This window comes from Drosophila obscura, unplaced genomic scaffold (genome assembly GCF_018151105.1).
Source record: "Drosophila obscura isolate BZ-5 IFL unplaced genomic scaffold, ASM1815110v1 contig_30, whole genome shotgun sequence".
NCBI lineage: Eukaryota > Metazoa > Arthropoda > Insecta > Diptera > Drosophilidae > Drosophila > Drosophila obscura.
In genome coordinates, this window is record NW_024542818.1 from 1535285 (window position 1) to 1554874 (window position 19590).

General features: G+C 47.8%; 4 protein-coding genes across 4 annotated transcripts in view; 2 read left to right on the forward strand and 2 right to left on the reverse strand.

The window, feature by feature from the left end:
- LOC111068817 (cohesin subunit SA-1) overlaps positions 1-19590 on the forward strand; it is an 87075-nt gene that overhangs the window by 45104 nt on the left and 22381 nt on the right. The gene's annotated exons all lie outside the window — the stretch shown is intronic.
- On the forward strand, positions 5019-6516 carry LOC111068822. Its single transcript, XM_022358564.2, has one exon. It carries the CDS (start codon positions 5119-5121, stop codon positions 6436-6438), a length of 1320 nt encoding a protein of 439 aa, XP_022214256.2. The 5' UTR covers positions 5019-5118; the 3' UTR covers positions 6439-6516.
- LOC111068821 (alpha-(1,3)-fucosyltransferase C) lies at positions 10690-12533 on the reverse strand. The gene is made up of 2 exons (XM_022358562.2): positions 11382-12533; positions 10690-11309 (listed from the first exon to the last, which is right to left on the reverse strand). The coding sequence occupies exons 1-2, from the start codon at positions 12326-12328 to the stop codon at positions 10814-10816; spliced, it is 1443 nt and encodes a 480-aa protein (XP_022214254.2). The 5' UTR covers positions 12329-12533; the 3' UTR covers positions 10690-10813.
- On the reverse strand, positions 15598-17650 carry LOC111068820. The gene is made up of 2 exons (XM_022358561.2): positions 17283-17650; positions 15598-17219 (listed from the first exon to the last, which is right to left on the reverse strand). Exons 1-2 carry the CDS (start codon positions 17633-17635, stop codon positions 15644-15646), a joined length of 1929 nt encoding a protein of 642 aa, XP_022214253.2. The 5' UTR covers positions 17636-17650; the 3' UTR covers positions 15598-15643.

Here is a 19590-nt window from a genome sequence, read left to right on the forward strand (position 1 = left end):
CAGACTGAAGGCGAAAGTGCGACCACACACAAAAAGGGGAATTTTGGCAAGGGCAGCGCATTGCCAATGTGAAGGAAGTCAAGGAACAGCTCAAGTCAAGGGTTAAGCTTTCAGTGCTGCCAACAAATTTGTTGCTACCATGTGATGCCTAAGAAGAAAGCATTCAAATAATGGAAAATATGTTGGGAAACTGTGTTCCGTTTTGTCAGCTCCAGGCGAAGCATGCAGGATATCAATTTTGAATTAAACAATGCTCCAAATGGTAGTAGACCCATTGATATGATCGTAGGGATGTTGGGACTTTGTTTTCCTAATATATTATTTTCGTATAAAATAGTTGCCAACAGAAGGAAATACTTGCAAATACTTCCAGTCTTCATTAGATACATTTAAAATAAATCTTGGGGTAACTATTTACCGCATACATATGCATGTACATTTCTCTCCATTAAACCCTGCAATTAGCCCAGTAATTCACGCGCATTTATCAAACATTTCCCAACTGGCTCTCACTCTTTTTATTTTGTTTGGTGTTTGAATATTTGATAAATGTCTTTCTAATCGCCTGAGGCATAGAACAACAACAGCAGCACATCAGCAAACATTAATATTCAGAGGCTACTCCTGAGGCCCTAACTCGATGTCAAGTTGCGTGTAAAAACATGAATTCTTCGATTCATCATCGTGACAGGAGGTCCTTCCGTAGTTCGGTACTTCGGTACTTCGTTCCTTCGACCATTTCCATTGATAAATGCCACAAGAAATTTGTCAAATGTCAATCAGGCAACGCGAGGATCAAGAGGATTTTGTGATCCCTTCTGCAGGACTGACAGCAAACACGCGGTATATATTTTTTTCCTTCCTCCTTTCTGTTTTCTGTTTGCTGGCTGTTGTTGCTGTTGCTGTTTTCTAATGTCTTGGCAAATAGGTAGCGCCGTGGGTAGACCTCTGCGAGGGAGGACCTCTCAGGACTCTCCTCTGTAAATCAAATGTCTCCTCTCCTGTTTACAAATGTGTCGCCAACGCGTAATTCAATCCGTTGTTGCCGCGGCAGGATGCCGCTCGACAGCCGTCGCCGTCTTGGCAAACCAATAAATACCATTTAGATATTGTTGCCTTAAGGACTCGCTTGGCCCCTGCCACTGCCACTGCCACTGTCATTGCTTTTGCTTTTGCTTTTGCTTCTGCTTCTGCTGTGGCTCCAGCCACTGCTTTAGCTTCTTTTGCGGCTCCTGCCACTGCTCGGCTCCTTGTGTGTCAACAGAGTCATGTGTCGGCATGTCGCCCTGTCTTTAACATATGTCCTTTGACACAGGGATCGACAATGGTTCGAAGGTGCAGCTGAACCCTGCCACGACACGCATAAATTAACGCACACACACACACACACACACAGAGGAATCGCCGTTGCATGTAGAACGAATCCGTTGCGCTGATTGCAGCTCTAATCCCCGCTAGGATCCTGCTGCACCTTTTGGCCGCCAGGGCCCCACATTAGCACGCGGCATGCGGCATGCGCACGCGCGTTTGCCACTTGAACGAAAGTCAGAAAAAGGATAAGAATTCAAGCTGCACAAGCAGGAGCCTCCGCCTCCGCCTCAAGTGCTGCTTCGGGGTTTAAAATTAGTCGTGGCCTGTCAGCAAATCTGATTTAAGTGCCATCTGCCCATCTGGTGGATTTTCGTGGACAGAATTTTGGGGCGATCCTTGTGCCTCTCAAATTATAATTTTAGTGGCAATCTAATTAAGCAATTACAAGCGTGCTGCCCTTTTTCAGAGTGTGTGGATTTATATAGAGTTCAAGGATAGCAGGGAAAGTGAGAGAAGATCTAAGGCAGATGCTGGGCAAGGAATCGATTACTGGAGATTTACTATACTCAAGAACTCTAGAGAATTTTCCAGAGTCTTCTTGGATGCTCATTTCTAAGTTTTTCTGCATGGAAACTTTCCTCTAAACTCTCTTCCACCTCAGAAGCTTAAGCAGGACTCCTTGCAGCGATAGAGATGGGGAGGACTTCTTTGAAGTTTGCTTCTGTTTGACATTCATGGACAATGATAGCTTGATAGCTTTTGTCTGAGAATGATAAGATATAGCTTATTGATTTTTGTGCAAAAGTATGCCCGAAAAATTAGACTCTTCTCCCCTCTAAAAACCCCGTCAGACCTCACGACAGCTGCTGCCAAAAAAATAGAAGAAACTCCTCTGAATGTTTGACCATTTGCACTTTTATGGCCCCTCAACGCAACGCAATCGAAACGCCTCTCTGAGGAGAGACAAAATCCAATAAAAATAAATTTAACACAACATTTGTTTTTGGGGGGAAACCCAAGCCAAACCTCATCCTGGTTCTGGTTCTGGTTCTGGCTCTGTCTCTGTCACAACAAATGCAAACGGCGGAAGGATAGGATGCGCCAAAAAGGGCAGACACAATATTTTCAATAATAAATCTATTTGATGGGTGCTCACTCGTTTTTATGATAGCCCCGGAGATGCCCGATGACAGCAGGCGCAGTCATTAAAAATCTCACAAAAATTATATGTCGCTACGGATGATTAATTGTTGAAGAGGATGCGCTGCTTCACAGAGAGATAGAGAGAGAGAGAGAGAGGGAGACTTCTTTATGGGGAGCAAATATATATTTGTATGTGAAATATAATGGTTCAGCGCTTCATCGATGTTCGTGCGGCACTTGGAGATGTAATTAATTTTCATTCACTTTCCATTGAGGGTTTAAGAGAGGGAAAACACCACGTGCATCTGTTGCAGCCACTTGACCTAAAGAGTCAGCCCCTTTCCTTCCCTTCCCAAGTGCCAATGGGGTATGACCTTTTGACCATCTGTGATGGTCATCGGTGTCCATCGGGGTTGTCACCTAATTTGTCCAATTTGTGGTCCGTGTCAGGTGCTGTAAATATTGCATTTAATTGAACTGTCGGAAAATGTGTCAAATGTCCAGTCCAGAAGGCCAGCGAAGCCAGCGAAGAAGACCTTCATAATTTCTGGAAAGTCAATGAAGTGGAGAGGATATGTCCAAGAGAAATGAACATTGATGGTTTTGATGGTTGATTTTCTAGTTCTCAGGCAGAAGCTACTACCTGAATATTAGACACAAAATGTAGCAAAATGTAGTCAAACCCACTCCAAGAATGGCAGAGGGAAGCCTCAAACCCACTCCAAGAATTGCAGAAGGAAGCCTCAAACCCACTCCAAGAACTGAATCGCAAACAGAAGCTGCTGCTGGCTTCCATTATCGAATGGAATATCTTTCATAGAGTAATCCTGTACACAAAACTAATTAAGATAACTTGTAGAAGCATAAGATGGTTGACCAGAAGGCGGGTGGGGAGGAGAACGAACGAAGAGCAATCCACAACACCTTTACACATAATTAGAGGCCTCTTCTGTTGACTGCAGCTACCGACAATCGGCATTGCCGCCTGCCTCCTTACTCAATGGATGGTAAACACTTGCATGGCCATCTCCATCACCTCTGACTCCCATCTCGGCCCATCTCTGCCCATCTCTGCCCATTCATTAATCCACATAGAAATGTGCGATGCGAGATGCAGCCATGGCGACCACGGAAACCCAAATGCAAACATACGGGGCGGCACAACCACAAAAGCCGCCAAGAGGCCTATTAGCCACAATAAAGAGGCAGCAGCCAAGTCAGTCTCTCTCCTCGTCTCATGCCTCTGGAAATTCTATTATGCAGTTATAGATGGGGGGGAATGGGGCATTGGGCCTGGGATGTGTGTGTGTGTGTGTGTTTTGCCCCAACAGATGCCATTACAATGTAAATTCAACACAAAAAAGTTCACTCGGCAAACTTGATGCGGGTCCAAGGAGAGGAGGCGACACGTGGAAAAGCAGCATAGACGACATCTTCATCTGCTCCGAGAGGCCTGGGCCCAGGCCCTTGCAACACAGCGGAACAATTGATCAAATATCATAATTTATCAAATGACAATGCAACAGGCAGCGGCAGTGGCGGCAACGTCTGAATGTTCTTGATCTCCGGACTCTGTCTATGTCTACGTCTCCGTCACTGGCCTTGTTTGCTTGCCCCAATACCCATACCACACCATGCCACACCGCAAAGTGCCTTGTTTCTCTCTCTTCTCTCTCTCTCTCTCTCTCTCTCTCTGAGGCCTCCTCTGATATTCCATTCCATTCGAAAGCTACAACTTAATTTATTTGAACAATTTAAGTCGTGTGTTCGTTTGGGGTTCTCTTATTTATTTCGATGACCATCAAAGCATCTATTTAGCATAATTGCAGTGCAGCTACAGCTACAGAGCTACAGCTGGAGCTGGAGCTAGAGGAGCTCTCTGTTTATCAGAATTCCTCTAGCATTCTTGTGTGGGGTCTTCTGTGGGTCTTGTGGGTCTGTGGTAATCCTAGATAACGTCCAGTGGGTCAAATATCAAAAAATTAAAACCCAAACCCAACCAAAAGGCAACCAAACCCAACCATTTATTGTTGTTCTATTATTTAAAATTCGTTGTGGAATGAAAGAAGAGCTTAAGTGGAACGTTTCCTATCTTAAGCATGGAAATTTGTATGAAAATTGTCGCCAGTTTGCTCACAAATTGATTAGCTTATGATTAACAGATTGATTTCAACCCAGTTTCTGTGGGTCTAAAAGTGAGGGAAATTTTTGTTGAAATTTTCATTGGAAATGTACGAGTATTTGTGATGATTTTTGATTCAATTTTTAGATGAAACTGGCGGAAAAGTTGACTGAAAATGCCCAGAAAATTAATTTCATTAATAGAAGGTACAGATAATTCATTAAAATTAAATTAAATTTTATTAAATTAAATTTAATGCATCAAAATGCAAAAGTCTCTCCAAAAATTAATTGTGTTATGATCCGAAGAAGTGTTCCAACTGATGTAGAATTTTGCAAAAATCTTTAAGCAATTTATGGGCTTTAAAATCATTTCAAAATGTCTAATTTTTCATGGAAAATATGTCAGGGTTTTCCTTTCATAATACATGAACATATTTTAGAATTTTATTTCATATAGTTTTCGGTCGTTTTTCTAGCAAGCACATTTCAATTCGTTTTTAAAATTAGTTGAGTTTAAATAAAAAAATTTACGTTTCACAAATGGAGGAGGATAACAAAGAGCTGCAGGTTGGCGATGGCATGGGCATGTGCTGCTGCAACTGCAAACAGAAGTTGAGTCCCCGCCAGCTGTTCGACGACAATGTGGAGGACATTGCCAAGAGCCTGGCACAGGTAATGCTGATCTGTGGCATCAGCACGGCAAAGTGCTGCCAGGCGAGGTCCATCATCAAGCGTTCGTTTGTGTACCACGAAAAGTTGAGGACGCAGTGCAGCCCGAATGCGGGACCAGAGTCGCGTCTCAATCGGGACGACATGCTGCAGGCGTTGCGCATCAAGTGCGAGATGGAGAGCGTCGAGGCCATGCTCTCGTATTCGATCATCAAGCGGGCGTTCAAGGCCTTCTTCCATGGAAAGCCACCGGTGACGCTGAGCAATCCGGTTGTGGATGCCATGGCCATACACAGGCAGCAGCCGGCCTGGATGCATGCCGCCTACAAGACGTCCAGGATCTTCGACAACTATCACTCGGCGTTCTTTTGGGCGCACAAGTCCTATGAGAAGCAGATCAATGCGATCTACTCGGCGCTCTACAGTCGCATGAGTGCCCGTTGCAATCCGCTGGCGGTGTCGCTGTGCCCCTGTCGTGGCTGCCTCAAGCAGAAGGTGCCCGGTGCTCCAACGAGCCGCGAGACGCGTGTGCCCCTCAAGTTCACGCTCAAGGAGAGCTGTGATTTGCCCAAGGACTGCATTCTGTGCGGGCTGCAGGTGCCACCGCAAATGACGGCGGGCTCCAAGGTACATGTGCAGCTGCCACGTCCCATACGCAATGGCGAGGTGAATCTGCCGCGCTGCGATGAGTGCAACAGTCCGTTGCTCATCTGCGAGTGCAACATCGATCAGGTGACGGGTGAGCAGTACGGGGAATGCGGCCAGGACTCGTACAAGGTGAAGTGGTATCGCCTGGAGGATGAGCAGCCGCAGCCCAAGCCCGTGTGGCCTTCGTGTGAGGGATACACGGTACCAGGGTCCGAGGAGCAGAACAGCAGCACGGCACAGCCCACCGAGGATTGGGAGAATCATCACTGCCCCGTGGACTGCCGACACGACAGCTGCAGTGAGGCCTCAAATGTGTGCCCCGGCGATGTGGGATCATCGAATGTGTGCGATGACGACGACTCCAGTGACGGCGGCTCCAGCTACCAAAGCTGCACAGATCTGACGGACAATATGGTGGATCAACTGGAGGATTATCTCAACAAACTGTGGGCCCAAGAGGTGGCCGAAAAGAAGAATCCACAGACGTATGTGGCCGGTACAATCCGAGAGCCAGGACCAGCCTGTAAGCGTTGCAAGGATTGAGCCGCCAGCCAGCTTCACACTGTATTTGCTCCTTTTGTCTAAGATTTCGTTAACACAAGCAATTCGAGTATTCCTCTAGACACCCCATTTTTTTTTTTTCGCGGGGGGCATTTCAACGCCCACACGGGAGCCAGCAGTGCGGCGCCTTATCGGGCTAGCAGAGATCGCAAAGCGCCCTGACAATGGGGCACTTAAAATGCCATTCCCTTTGGTTGTAATCGCCACTAAATTGCTGGCACCTCAACGACTCCTACGACTGGGCATGGGAGGCTTCTGTTCGCGCGTAGAGGTTCCACATAAATCGCATGGCATATCTATGGACTTGCATCTCTCTCTCTTTGCTCTGAAGGTACAAACACAAAAACAAACAGTGAACAGAGTAAGGCACGGGCTGTGGGGCACAGGCTGTGGGGCACTGGCTGTGGGGCACTGGCTGTGGGCTCTCCTCTGTGGGCTCAGTGTCTCTTATCAATCCTGCCTCATCTCCAACTGAGAACAGAGTCGAGAAAACAGAACATCTTCTGCGAAAAATAGTAATTCCTGTGCAACTTGTCACAACTTTTGTACGATTCAGCGAGGCAACGTGGAAGATGTCGCCGAGGACAGACGAGAAACGGCTCATGGAAGATCTAGCAGTGGACAGACGCCTCATGGACGAGATGGCAGAGTACAGACGCCTCTTGGAAGCTGTGTGGCAGAGGACAGGACAGACGAGACGCCTCTGCGCCAGGGATTGTCAGTGGATGGGAGTCCTAGTGCTATTTTTGGGCCTTCACCAATGATTCTCCCACTGCCTCTGTGTGTGTGTGTGTGTGTGTGTCTCACACATCTCTGTGGCATGTGGCATGTTGCATTTGCATATAGATTTATTTTTATGGTTTCGCCGCCTGCCAATGAAATTTGTGTGACGATCGCTGGAACAGAACAGAGCTCAAGAGACCTGAACTGAACAGACTCGCGCACTCGTCGTTTATTTTTGTTTTTGTTTTCCATTGATTTCCAAAGAGTAAGACTTGTTTCCCATTCCCATTTCATTCCCACTGATTTCCACTTAAATATTTGGTAATATTTTTGTTGTCGATGTCTTGCCAAATTTGTTAATTATGATATGCTCGCCATTAGGTTTGTTCTCTTTCGGATATTACTTACACTATTACCCCAGATCCAAGTGCCCTCTGGGGGAAATAAACAAAAGCTTTTACACTCAATTGACTGCCATAGAGCCATAGAGCCATAGAACACACTCCCACAGAACGAAAGATCACCGAGGATCGATGGATATCGCTGGAGCACTCTTACAGATCGTTTGGAGCGGCAGGGAATACTTTTAGATAGCCCAAAAGATCCCACAGATCGCTGGAAACCATTGAACTTTTTCGAATGGCCATCAAATTTGCATCTATTACGAACTCAGAAAGTTCTTTTAGGTTGCATTCGAGACTGCAGCCGCCCTGCCCAGCCCAGCCCAGCCACTCGAATGTTCACTTTGTTGCGGTCCGTCCCTCTGGCTCGATTCGGATCTCATCTCATCTCTCTGGTTCTTAATAGTCTTTTTATAGTCTGCACTTTTTCAACTTCAATTAATGAAGTGTCGAGTTGTTAACACCACAAACACACACACAAACACACACGCACACTCTTACGAGCAGTAGTGAAGCTCCCCTCCCCAATGGTTGGCCCATCGTTTGGGGCGTCTATTTCCAAACATTTTGCGCTGGAAGCCGCCTGCCTGGGGAACAAACAAACAAATTAAAACGAGCATCGACAGCAGCAGCAGCAGCAGTAGCAGCAGCAGTCGGCTGCCTTCGCCTGTCTCTCAGGTGAGAAAACGGGGCTGCCCCACCAGCACTGCACAGAGCAATGCATTTTCACGGCAGCGGGAAAAGCAAACAAAAAGCCGCATAGACAGCAGTAGAAGCGGCAGAAGCAGCAGACGCAGCAGAAGCATCAGAAGCTGTGTGTGGCAGCAGCAGCAGCAGAAGCTGTGTGGCTGTGCCTCTTTAATCCCTCAAAAGAAAAAAACTTTGGCCTAGCACTTAGCGGTTTACGAGGCAGCCTCCGCCGCTGCCTTTAAAGTGTATTTAGATATCAGAAGTGGGGAAACCACACCGGTGGGGCTTTTCTTTTGTGTATAGCTTTTGGCGACACTTTGTCGTGATTAAGTTGTTAAAAATGGAATATTCCATGCAAGATTATACATCATTTACTGTTTTAAATGGAAATCCAACAGTGGAATTTACAGTGGAAAAAATGCGAAAAAAGTAGCCTAAGCTTTGGGACTTATGTGCAAGGCAAAAGGAACTCTAAAGTAAAGAAATTAAATGTTGAAAAAGTGCAAAAAATAGCTAAGAAAATGTATGCGAATCTTTGTTAATTTCCAATAATTTCCATCATAATTTTTGTGGCATTTTCTTGTTTGTATTTGCCCGTTGGAAATCCTTGAAATTGCCAATTGGTTCTATCCATAGCAGCTACCCCCAACTCCTCTGTATGGATGTTAACACCTCCCTGCTGCATGCCTCCCATTGTACATTTTTCTCCTCTCTTATGGGCATTTCCCCCCAACCCCTCCCTAAAGTTTACTTTTCTGCTTCACGGTGTCCCGACCGAAATCAGTGTGGGAAAAAAACAGTTGGAGCGTCAAATGAAGCGCCGGCCGGAGAGCGGCCCAAACCAATTCCGATTTCAGGTGCAACCAAAATGAAGTTCGAGCCGCCAACGCATTCGAGAGAACAGTGAGAAAAAATGTTAATGATAAACCTGTTTGTCAATTAAACACAAAATATATTGTAATAGTTGATAACAGAATAAGCAAACAGAGAGACAGAGACAGAGAGACAAACGGATGGACAGAACAGAGCTCCAGATGCCGCGATGAGAACTTCCCAGAAACTAAGAAACAAGAATAGGAGAGTCAGGGCGGTGTGGGGGTAGGGTATAGGCTGGGAGGGGAGGGAGACACAACCTGTCAACCCACAAAAGAGGGCCCAAAGGCTGGACCCTGACATCGTCGCCTGTGTTTCATTATCGCCTTGCCTTTGCCTTTTGCCTTGAATGTTCAACTTTGAGGCATGTCCGTCGCCCCCCTCCCCAGTCGCTGCCTCTGCCTCGGCTGCTGCTCTGGCTTATTGTTTAGTGAAGCATTTAACTTATAAATATTGTTGTATGTTGTGTGTGGCACTGGCACTGCGACTGCGACTGGCTGTGGCAGAGGAAAAAGTGTTTTGTATATGTGATACCGTTTTGAGAGGCAGCGTTTCGAATGGGGCAGGGCAGGGCCGGGCCAGGCCAGGCCAGGCACTTCAGTCTTTGCGTCTCTTCTTGGGGCATCTTCTTGCTGTGAAATATTTCCCATGACAATTCTGTTTGCTTTTCGTGTGCTGCATTGTCTGCCCTGCCGTTCGTTCTCTTGGCACCTTCTCTCATCTCCTCACATCTCACCTCATCTGGGGGTCTCTGGTCTCTGGTCTCTGGTGTTGTCGTCGCCCACTCGTCGTCGTCGCAGTGGATCCCACCAGGGGAAACAAGTGAGTTCAGTTCGTCGCTCTATTTGCTTTATCTATGCTTCGCCCTGAAACCCATTGGCATTTCTGGCTTTTCTTTGTGACGGCTCGGGGCTGTGGCTGTGGCGCTGCTTTTTCCCAGGCCCTTGGACACAAGCCTGTCAAAGTCGAATCTACCAGCTTTGAGAGAAATACTCCACTCTACTCCACTCCACGCCAGCACCAGTCCAAATGGCGGCATTTAGGACTGTTTTCAACAGCCCCGACTGGCACGAGTTGGCATCCCAGGCATCCTACTGCTCCCCTTACACTTCGTCCTTCGAGGCGAACCAGTTGCGAAAATAACCAAACATTTTGAAAGGAAATTATGCGATATTCATGGGGCCGACGAAATGCGACCCATGCGATGCTCTAACTGTCAGGGAAAGAGAGAAGAATTCTCATTGAAGAAGATCGCTCAGGGATCGCTTGAGTGTGGGATCCTCATCTCTATTTTACGTAGATTTCTGTGGCCTTAATTTGCAGACTTATTGGCACAAACCATCAGCGAAGGCTTCGCCTCAAAACCATCTTCTATTTCATAATATCCTCAGCTGGCAAAAGGGTAGAACTTATTAAGGCTCCACCATCCCCCCCCGCCACGCCATGCCTTCCCTGCCCAGAGCTGTCGGCGAGGTCAATGAAGTGCCGCCGAAATTCCGCGGAATTAAACCGCCAAAAAAGAAAAGAGAAAGAGAGAGAGAACTTAACTCAGAACAGAACTGAAGCGAACGATGCTGCCAATTTGCGATCGTTGGTAATTATATTTGTGTTTGCGGTTTCTCTGTGTGTGTATGAGTGTGTATGTGTGTGTGTGGAACGAACCGAACCACCTAAAAGCGGGTCTGACGATTGGGGCAATGGTAGCGCTGCCACCAATCGACAAAGGGAATGGGCACAGCCACGGGAACGGGAACGGGAATGGGGACTGCCTCTGCTGCTGCTGTCGTCTGCTCCTGTGGCACCTCCTGGGGATTCAACGGCTGTAGCTGTAGCTGTGCCTGTGGCTGATGCCGCTGCTTGAGCAGATGGCATAGCTGGCAGTAGGGCTCCAAGGTAGCGCGTAGCTTGTAATTGGAATGCCACCAGAAGAAGCGCTGATAGAGCACCGGTTGGTCCATCAGCGCCTTCAGATGCTTCACCAGATGCTTGGCCGTGGCAAAGTCCCGGCTGCTGATGTAGGAACCGGGGGGCACGAGATTCGTCAGATTGCCACCGCCAATGAGGACGGGCACCATGAATTTATCGAGTGCCTGATAGAACTGTGGATGCACATAGTCCGGGCAGGAGCTGGGCTCAAAGATCAGCATAAAGTGGTAGGCACTGCAGCTGCAAAGAGAATAAAGACGGAATCAGACGGACCATGGCATATGGCCAGGAGCCTGCCAATCAGGGACTCACTCATGATAGCCCAAACAGCTTTCGTGTGCCTCCAATTCCACATGCTTGCGCATCTCCATCAGATAATAGCTCTCCGGCATCGTGTACTCATTCACCTCGTACATCAAGTAAACCGCCAGGCGATCCTTTCGCTTGAGCTGCTCGTGCAGGCCCAGGATCAGGGGCGTGGACATGTGATTGGATATATCCTCAATCGGTGGAGCGAATACATTGAGACGACTCGACTGATTATGCAGCGAAAAGTAGTACTCGGACCACACCAGATCCGAGTCCAGGCGATAGCTCATCGTCAGGTTGAAGGGTGACTTCAAGTGTGGCATCGGATCCTGTGTGAGACTCAGAGGAGCGCTGCCAGAGAACACCACCAGATGGTCCGAGGTGTGTTGGATCGCGTCCAGGCCCTGCTGCGTGTACGCACGATCTGCATTGATGACAATCGCCTCGAAGGGTTCGCCGTGAAAGTGCCGATCGGATGTCACCAAACAACCGCACTCCATGTGCACGGATCGCTCCCAGGCGGGGCCCTCGTTCCACAGCAGTATCACCGTATGATTTGATGATGGCTTGTGGCCGCCGCCCCCCTGGCACTTCCTGTAGTAGGGAACGAAGGCAAAGAGCAGGCACACCGTCAACACAATGCTCATCATCTTGAGCATGTTCATGTAGTACTCGGGCGTGCGCCTGTAACGCTGCAGATTCTGTCGCGACACCTGCGAGCGTCGTGGCGGCGGCAGTCGGTGCAGATCCGCATCCGAACCATCTGCAGCGGTATCCTTGCGGTAGGTTTGTTGGCTCTCTTGGGTCTTAGCTCCGGGCGATTCCGCACGCAGTTGACGCGGCAGAAAGCTGGGCCTATCCTCCATTTCCCTCTGCAGTTGCTGGGGATTGCGTCGCAGGCTAAGGATCTTGTCCACGGGCATGGCGGCCCCCTTTTTGGCTAGCGGCATTCCGTGTGGCGATACTTTCAACAAACAATTTCGTAAACTGAATTAAGACATGTATATAAAATGCTGCCTGTGAGCTTTGAAAAAGGACAAAAAAAACTTGTGGAAATTCGATTTAAAGACTCGAATGCCGTAGAGTTGTAAGAATTTCGAGGGAACGATTCGATTTCGACTAAAGGTTTTGTTCGGCTACTCACTCTGAATGAACTCACGAGGGGGCAGTGCTTTGAGTTCTAGATTGTGGCATGCTACGAGTGTGATATTTTTTGTGGCTGTAGCTGGCAGTTGGAATTGGTTATTAAATATTAAAATTCCTCAAAATCAAGGCACAAATTAAAGCCCAGTTAAAGCCCCCCAAAACAAAACAAAAAAATACACAATTGATTGCCTCGATCACACAGAGGCAGACCAGCACACACACACACACACACCCCCACCCCCACCCCCACACAGTTTTCAATCAAACGGAGTCCAATGGCAGCTCCGCCGCTTGCCATTCGCATTTCCGATTTGGCACTTTCATCGTCAGCCAAAAACAGGAACAAAGTAATCAATCATTTTGCGCCAAAAACCATCAGAAAACATGACAATCTGCCAACAAAATTTGCGTAACCGTTTGCCCAAAAAGGCAGACAGAGAAAGAGAAACGAAAGAGAGATAGATAGAGATAGAGATATAGATAGGTGTAGTAGGAGGAGGTGTGTACAGGCAGCAGCACGTTGGATCCATCCATCGATGATGTATCACTGCAATTTCCATTTTGCAGTTGTTTTTTCAGTGTCTCATTTCGAATGCGTGCCGCACACGGACGCATTGGAGGAGGATGGATGTGGCATGGCAAAGGCAAGTGCAAACTCAGGGGCAGGCGCAGGGTCAGGCGCAGAGTGTATCTGAATGGGGGCCAGGCGTGCCAGGCGGCGCTTCCACTCCTCCCTGAACGTTGTCTCAATTATGGGGAGTGAGAGGAGTGCGAGTGCGAGTGCGAGGGTCGTCTCCTCTTTGCAATTTTCCAATTGACAAGCATTTAAATGTTACGCATTTCATGTTAACTTCCTTCCATAAAACGTGACTTCGAAAAAAAAAAAAAGGCAGGAAGGTAGGAAGGTAGAAAACTCTGCCCAGATGGAGGAGGTGACAGAACAGGACAGGACAGAACAGGCAACGTTTGGCAGCACGTAGCAACAGTTTTGTGGGGATGTAAATTGCCCGGCGCACATCCATCCGATGAGTTATGAAAGTGAAATGGATTTGTGATTGCGCCGCCAGACAAACAAAAAAAAAAAAATAAACAAAACAAAAAACACCTTAGACCCCAGACAGAAAAACAGGAACAGAGAGCGAACCCCCTGAAACATGTATAAAATTTAATTATTCCAGCGAATCCCAAACAAAAGAGCCATTTCGAATGCATTCTCTGTGTAGGCCAACGGCAACAGCTAAAGCTAAAGCTCCAGTTTTGGCCTGTAGTCCTGATCTGATCCTCCTGGGGATGCTCGCTCGCTCACCTTCGCCTTCAAGTCAAAAGTCAGAGGAGAATGGAATTGAAATTCCATTGTGAATATATATTATTTTTTGGGGGCGTTACCGCGCACAGTCTGCGAGCCTTAACAGCGACAGCAACAGCAACAACAACAAAATGCAATAAATATGCATATGAGAGAAGTGCTGCTGCTGCTGCTGCTGCTGCTGGAAGGAGAGTTATGGGGCAACCAACACACGATTTGAATAATTTGGTTCCCACACTTTTGGCCACAAAAAATATATATTTATATATATATATATATGTATGTATGTATGTTGTAGCAGCAACAGTCTCCAGTCTCCACAAACCATTTTTAATTAAAGTTATTAATAGGTTCCAGGAGAAAGAGACAAGAGACAAGAGTATTCTGCTCACTCTCTCCACTGTGATCTCTCGTGACTCATGGCAGCAGCAACTTAGTTTTGAGTTTTGTGCCTCTGGAAGGTGTCCCTAAGTCCTATTATTAAATGCCGCACACATTGCGGTGCTTGGTGGCAACTGCTTAATTATCCCAAAAGAACCGATCTCCTTCGATCCCATTCGATTCGATTTCAAAACAAAAGAACCGCCAGAGCCATCGACTTGATTGGGAAACACACACACACATACAGAGCCAGAGAAAAAAAGGTCCAAAAAGGAGCTGCAAACGAATTAACATGTAATTATCTCAGCTTCGTCTGGAATCGAATCGAAACGAAACGAATCGCTGGGCGACACCCAGACCAAAAACAAACTTGTCTCTCGGCCTAGACCTAACAAGGAACAAGCGGAAAGATCCTCGAAAGCAGCCAGAGAGAGAGAGAGAGGTAAAGGCAAAGGTGGTTGCCAGTGGCAGCTGCCTCTTGTTGCGTGCGTGCCGTGCCGCGTTCGGGGTGTGTCTTCTTCCTTGGTCTTAAAGAGGATTCCACACTGACCACCCGCGCACAACTAACGCCAACGAAGGAACGAGGAACTCATCCCGTGCGAGGGCCAAGTGGCGCTAAAGTTGTCAGTCCTCTAAACCCTAATTAGGTGTTATCTACGACCCAAGCGCGCCCCTCTTTTTCGTACGAGTATGAGTATGTGGCTGACTGGCTGGCTGGCTATTGATGTCCACCGACAAAAAACACCTGAGAGAGAGAGAGAGCAACACAAAAAGTAAAATAATGCGGATGGCTGGAGTGTTTCTCGACTGGTTAGCAATATTTCGAGATAGATCTCAAAAGACTTCCAAAGACTTTCATTTTCATTGAGTCACATGATGTCACATGGATATTTTTTTCGGAGGGGGGTGGGCGCCACTTTATTCATCAGGGAAATACTATCCATCCATCCATCCATCATCTCTGCTGTGACCCACACACACACAAACGGTTTTTCGGTGATTATCACTGCCCGGCACTGCTGTGCCCCCAGGGGTAATTTTCCTGGCGACATTTTGCGCACAATTGATGGCAATTGTGGCGATCATCGCTGTTGATGTTGATGGTACGGTATGGTATGACACATGCTTGCCCCAAAGCGGATGCCGGCAATCAGTAGTGAGGCAGAAAAGCAGAAAAGAGCAGACAGAACCGGACAGCGACTGATTGGGGGCCGAGTGACCTACTGTCTGAATGCAACTGCAAAAGCTGGCAGAGAAATTAGATATAATTAGATGTAAACTGAGGAAAGAAAAGGCTAAGTGAGCTCTGTGTGTTTCCCTTTACAAGTGTCATGCAGCATTGCCCCACTGCCGCTCGAAGATCTGACTTTAATTTTTGGCATTGAGTTTTCGATTACAACTGCCACGCGTCTTGCAGAGACGCCCCTCTGTTTTATTTATGTTTCTTTATCGATTTCTTGCATATGCAATACTTTTTGACAATGGGATCACTTATGCAACTGGCTGTAGCCGTGTACGAGTTCTTGCGACTCAGCTCGTCCACGTTCATTTTCAGTGTGCCGTTCGCTGGATTCCATCGCAGGGTGGCCTCGAATAGCGGTGTCTCATGAACTGTAAAAAAATTCAGGACATAAACATGTTCTGTGGCAGCGGCGGTGGTGATATTTTCACCCAGGATCTCCTTGCGATCCATTAATCGGACCGTTTTGAGTTTGAAGCTCTCACAGAGATGTGTGAGATTTCTGGCCACCAAATGTTTGTTCATTTTTTGCACCACAGCGAGTGCCACGGCCTGCTGTTCGGTATGATTTGTGACTGTTGTTTTGGGGTGGCAGGTGCACCATTTCTCGCTGATGCCCGCCTGAGAGCAGCTGCGGCTCTCTGGCAGTTCGAAGAACAAAGACCGACAGCTCTTACACTTTTTGGCTTGAATTCGTGGATCGAAAGCCTCCGGGGAGCGGGTGTTCAGCTGCAACAGATGCTGCAAGGTCATGTGGACATCGTAATTGGACGAAAGCCGATTGCGATTCTTGCGCAGGTTCGCCACATAATGGGGATACTTTTGGCGGAACCATGGCGGCACATACAGCCACAACATGGGCAGACTCTCCTCCAGGTAGCCCGACTTTGTGCGCGCTCTAAGATCACCCCAACGGAAGCCATGATCGCTGACGACCATCACAATCGATCGCTTAAAGAGTCCCAGTTTGAGGAACAACTGCAGATACTCCCTGAACAGATGATCCATGGCACTGGCGCCCGCAAACTGGTCGTGCGTGAAGCTGTTGCTCCAGAACAGGCCAAACATGGGCGACTTCTGAACGAAACGCTGCACAAACTGCACGGCAAAGTCCCACACATAGCCGGAGTTGATGTGGCGACCCACACAGAAAATGGTGCCATATCGACGCTCCAGCTTCAGCGTTTTCTCAATGGCCTTCATAAACGGACGTAGATAATAGTCGACGGGTTGCCTGATGAATCCTGGTTTCATATAGTTGAAGGTGCTCAGGGATGCATAGTCCTCCGCATAGGCTGTGGTATAGCCCGCCTCCTTGAAGCGCTGCCAAATGTAGTCCAGTGTGTCTATGAAACCCTTGACCGCAAACTTTTCAGATGATTCCACATAATTGTCGCCCGTGAGAATGGCCAGCAGATTGGGCAACGTGTTTTCGCCCACCTTGTTGTAGCCCTGCATCTCGAACCAGCCAGGAAAGCGGTTGAGAAATCGAAAGACCTGTGGCATGGTGCGACGCATATTAATGCGGGAGGTGGAATCAATGCCCAGGATAATGACATTTGGCTTGGGCTCCTCCTCGTCCTGGAGTAAACGAAATGAATGCACCAACTCCTCGGCTGTCAGATGATCCTGGACAAAGCTCAGGGCATCCTGTTGTGTGATTTTTAATTTGTCGCTTTTGCTATTGTTGAGAGAGCAACGTGTGGTTATGTACTCCACATCCTTGGGCAGCAACAGATCATCGGTTAGGGGTATAACCTTTGACATTCTGTTGGGTATACAGAGACGCAGATAAACAGAGGGAAACCACAGAGATTCCAGAGCCTCCTACCTGTATGCATTATCGGGTATTGACGCATTGCCATCCCTATAGATCTTTTGATAGCTACACTCGAGTGTCACATTTTTCTTGGCCATTTTCGTGGCCAAATCGCCCCGTGTATGCAGTCGATATTGCTGCAGTTTCGTATCATATTCGGCTGTCACCAATTCACTATCGTTGTGGCAATCCTTTAGCGTCTTTTTTTTGTACATGGCCATGGCTTCGGGACTGAAGGGATCCACATAGGGCATCTTGCACAGCGGACTATCCACATAGTACTTGGGCATCGGTGGCTGATGCTCCACGGCAGCTGCCAGTGCCACGAGGCTGAAGAGTGTGCCCATGATACGAATGAGATTCATGATTGAAACTGGCCAGCAGGGCTTTACCTGTGGGAGCTGTGGATCTGTAGACTACGAGCATGACTAAAGTGCCGTGAAAACAATTTCTTGAATCGAAATGTCAAGGCAGAACCGAGGGCTGCTACAGATAGTTTTCTTTTGGATGAATAAAAGTCTATGGATTGGTTGAAAATTTACAGAGTTTTTTCTTTCGACAATCTCTTTACAGTCTTTAAAAGTGCAATATATTTTGAAGTATTCTTCGTGTCAATATATTTATGAGAGACGTGCTTTATCAGACAGTTCCACAGCTCAATTGCTCTCCAAGTATTGCTAACAGAGCTCTAAAGCCTTCTGACCGATAGAGGATCGCTGCTGCATGACGCGTGACACTTTTAACCGAAATATCGATGGTCTCAAAGTTGATTTTACATCATTCCCGAATTATCTTTATTACTTCTACTGCTTATGGTAATATTCCAAGCTACTGGGCTCCTTTATATCCATGTTTAATCGTCTGTACTCCTCTTTAGGGTTTTACCTGATATCGGGACTCAAGTCAGACAAAACTCTCGTAAGAGTACAATTTATAATATAATTCGCGATGCTCTGATCTCCACTCTCTGCCGTAACTGCAAAGTGTAAAACAGAAGAAGATTCAAAAGCTTTCCATAACACTCTCTGTTTCTCTCTCTCTCTCTTCCTCACTCTCGGAGTACGAGCGCTCGTATATATCATATTCGGGGAGTGCTGTGCCCCAGAGGACGCTGTCCGTACAATTTGAGACATGGGCAATTATGTAAATAACGCGGAGGCGCCTCTGTGCCGAAGGACACTATGTAGGATGACCGCAAAAATTATTGCCGGCCATTTGGGCAAATGAATGCGTGACAAAACGCAGAAAACAACCAAACAGGACCCAAGGAGCGAGGGCCCATAGCCATGCACACACAGGAGACACCGAAGACACCAAAGACACACAAGGACAATGGGCTGGCTGCCGCTGGGCGCCGAGGCGCAGCGGGAGTGGCAGCGAGGTCAAAGGTCAGGCCGCGCTAATGTTGTGCTAATTGCGATTGGAAAACGCGGTGAAAACAGTGTCTGAGGCGCCGGCGCTGGCCTAATTGAAGTGTCCTTCAGGAAAAGGATGATTTACAACAGGCGCTAACAGGAGTGGAGGAGAAGTGCTGCTTGGCATGGAAAGCCAGCAAGGAAGGAGGTAGAAGGCAGGCCAATGACAGCAGCATCCGAGACCACCCGGGGCGAAGCGATCAAACTGCTGCTCTCAAACATACGCACAGCATCCTGGCTGGCGGTCCTGCGATCCCCCCCCCTAAAAAGTGGGGAAGCCTTCGCTCTCTTCTGCTACCTTTTGTTTGGTAATTCGATCTCTGGCGCACGCGTGTCCCGCTTAAGGCATCATCAACGAAGCAACGATGCAGCCAGAGGATCGAAGGATCAGTCGGATCAGTCGGGCCAGCGGCTGTGATCTTTTCGGCCAGCAGTTGGAGCCAGGTGTGATATGTGTAACTGGATATACTCGTACTCGAACGTTGATCTGCTCCTTGGGTTCTGTTTCTGGAGGCATATGCAAAGTGGACCACCAATCGACTGGCACTGCCACTGGGGGGGCTGCCACAGCCACTGCCACAGTCAGCTGTTTGGTGTCTTTGGGTCTTTGCTGAAAGCTCATTTGTCTTGTCCGTTTTTGCTGGCCACCAAAGTTGATTGAAATTTTTTGGCAATGACCCCTGCAGCAGCCCGCCCGCAAGAGGCAGCTGCCACTTGTGCTGCTGCTGCTGCTGCTGCTGTTCGGCAGACTGGAAGCAGCTGCCGCCTTGAGGCAACTACCAAAACTTCACCCACTGGCCACCGCCAGATCGGCGAAGCGTTAAAACGCACACGTTGACAGCTTTTTTTTGGTTGTTCTTTTTGTGGCAGTTGCAGCATGGCATTTCAGCCGCTTGCTTAATGTG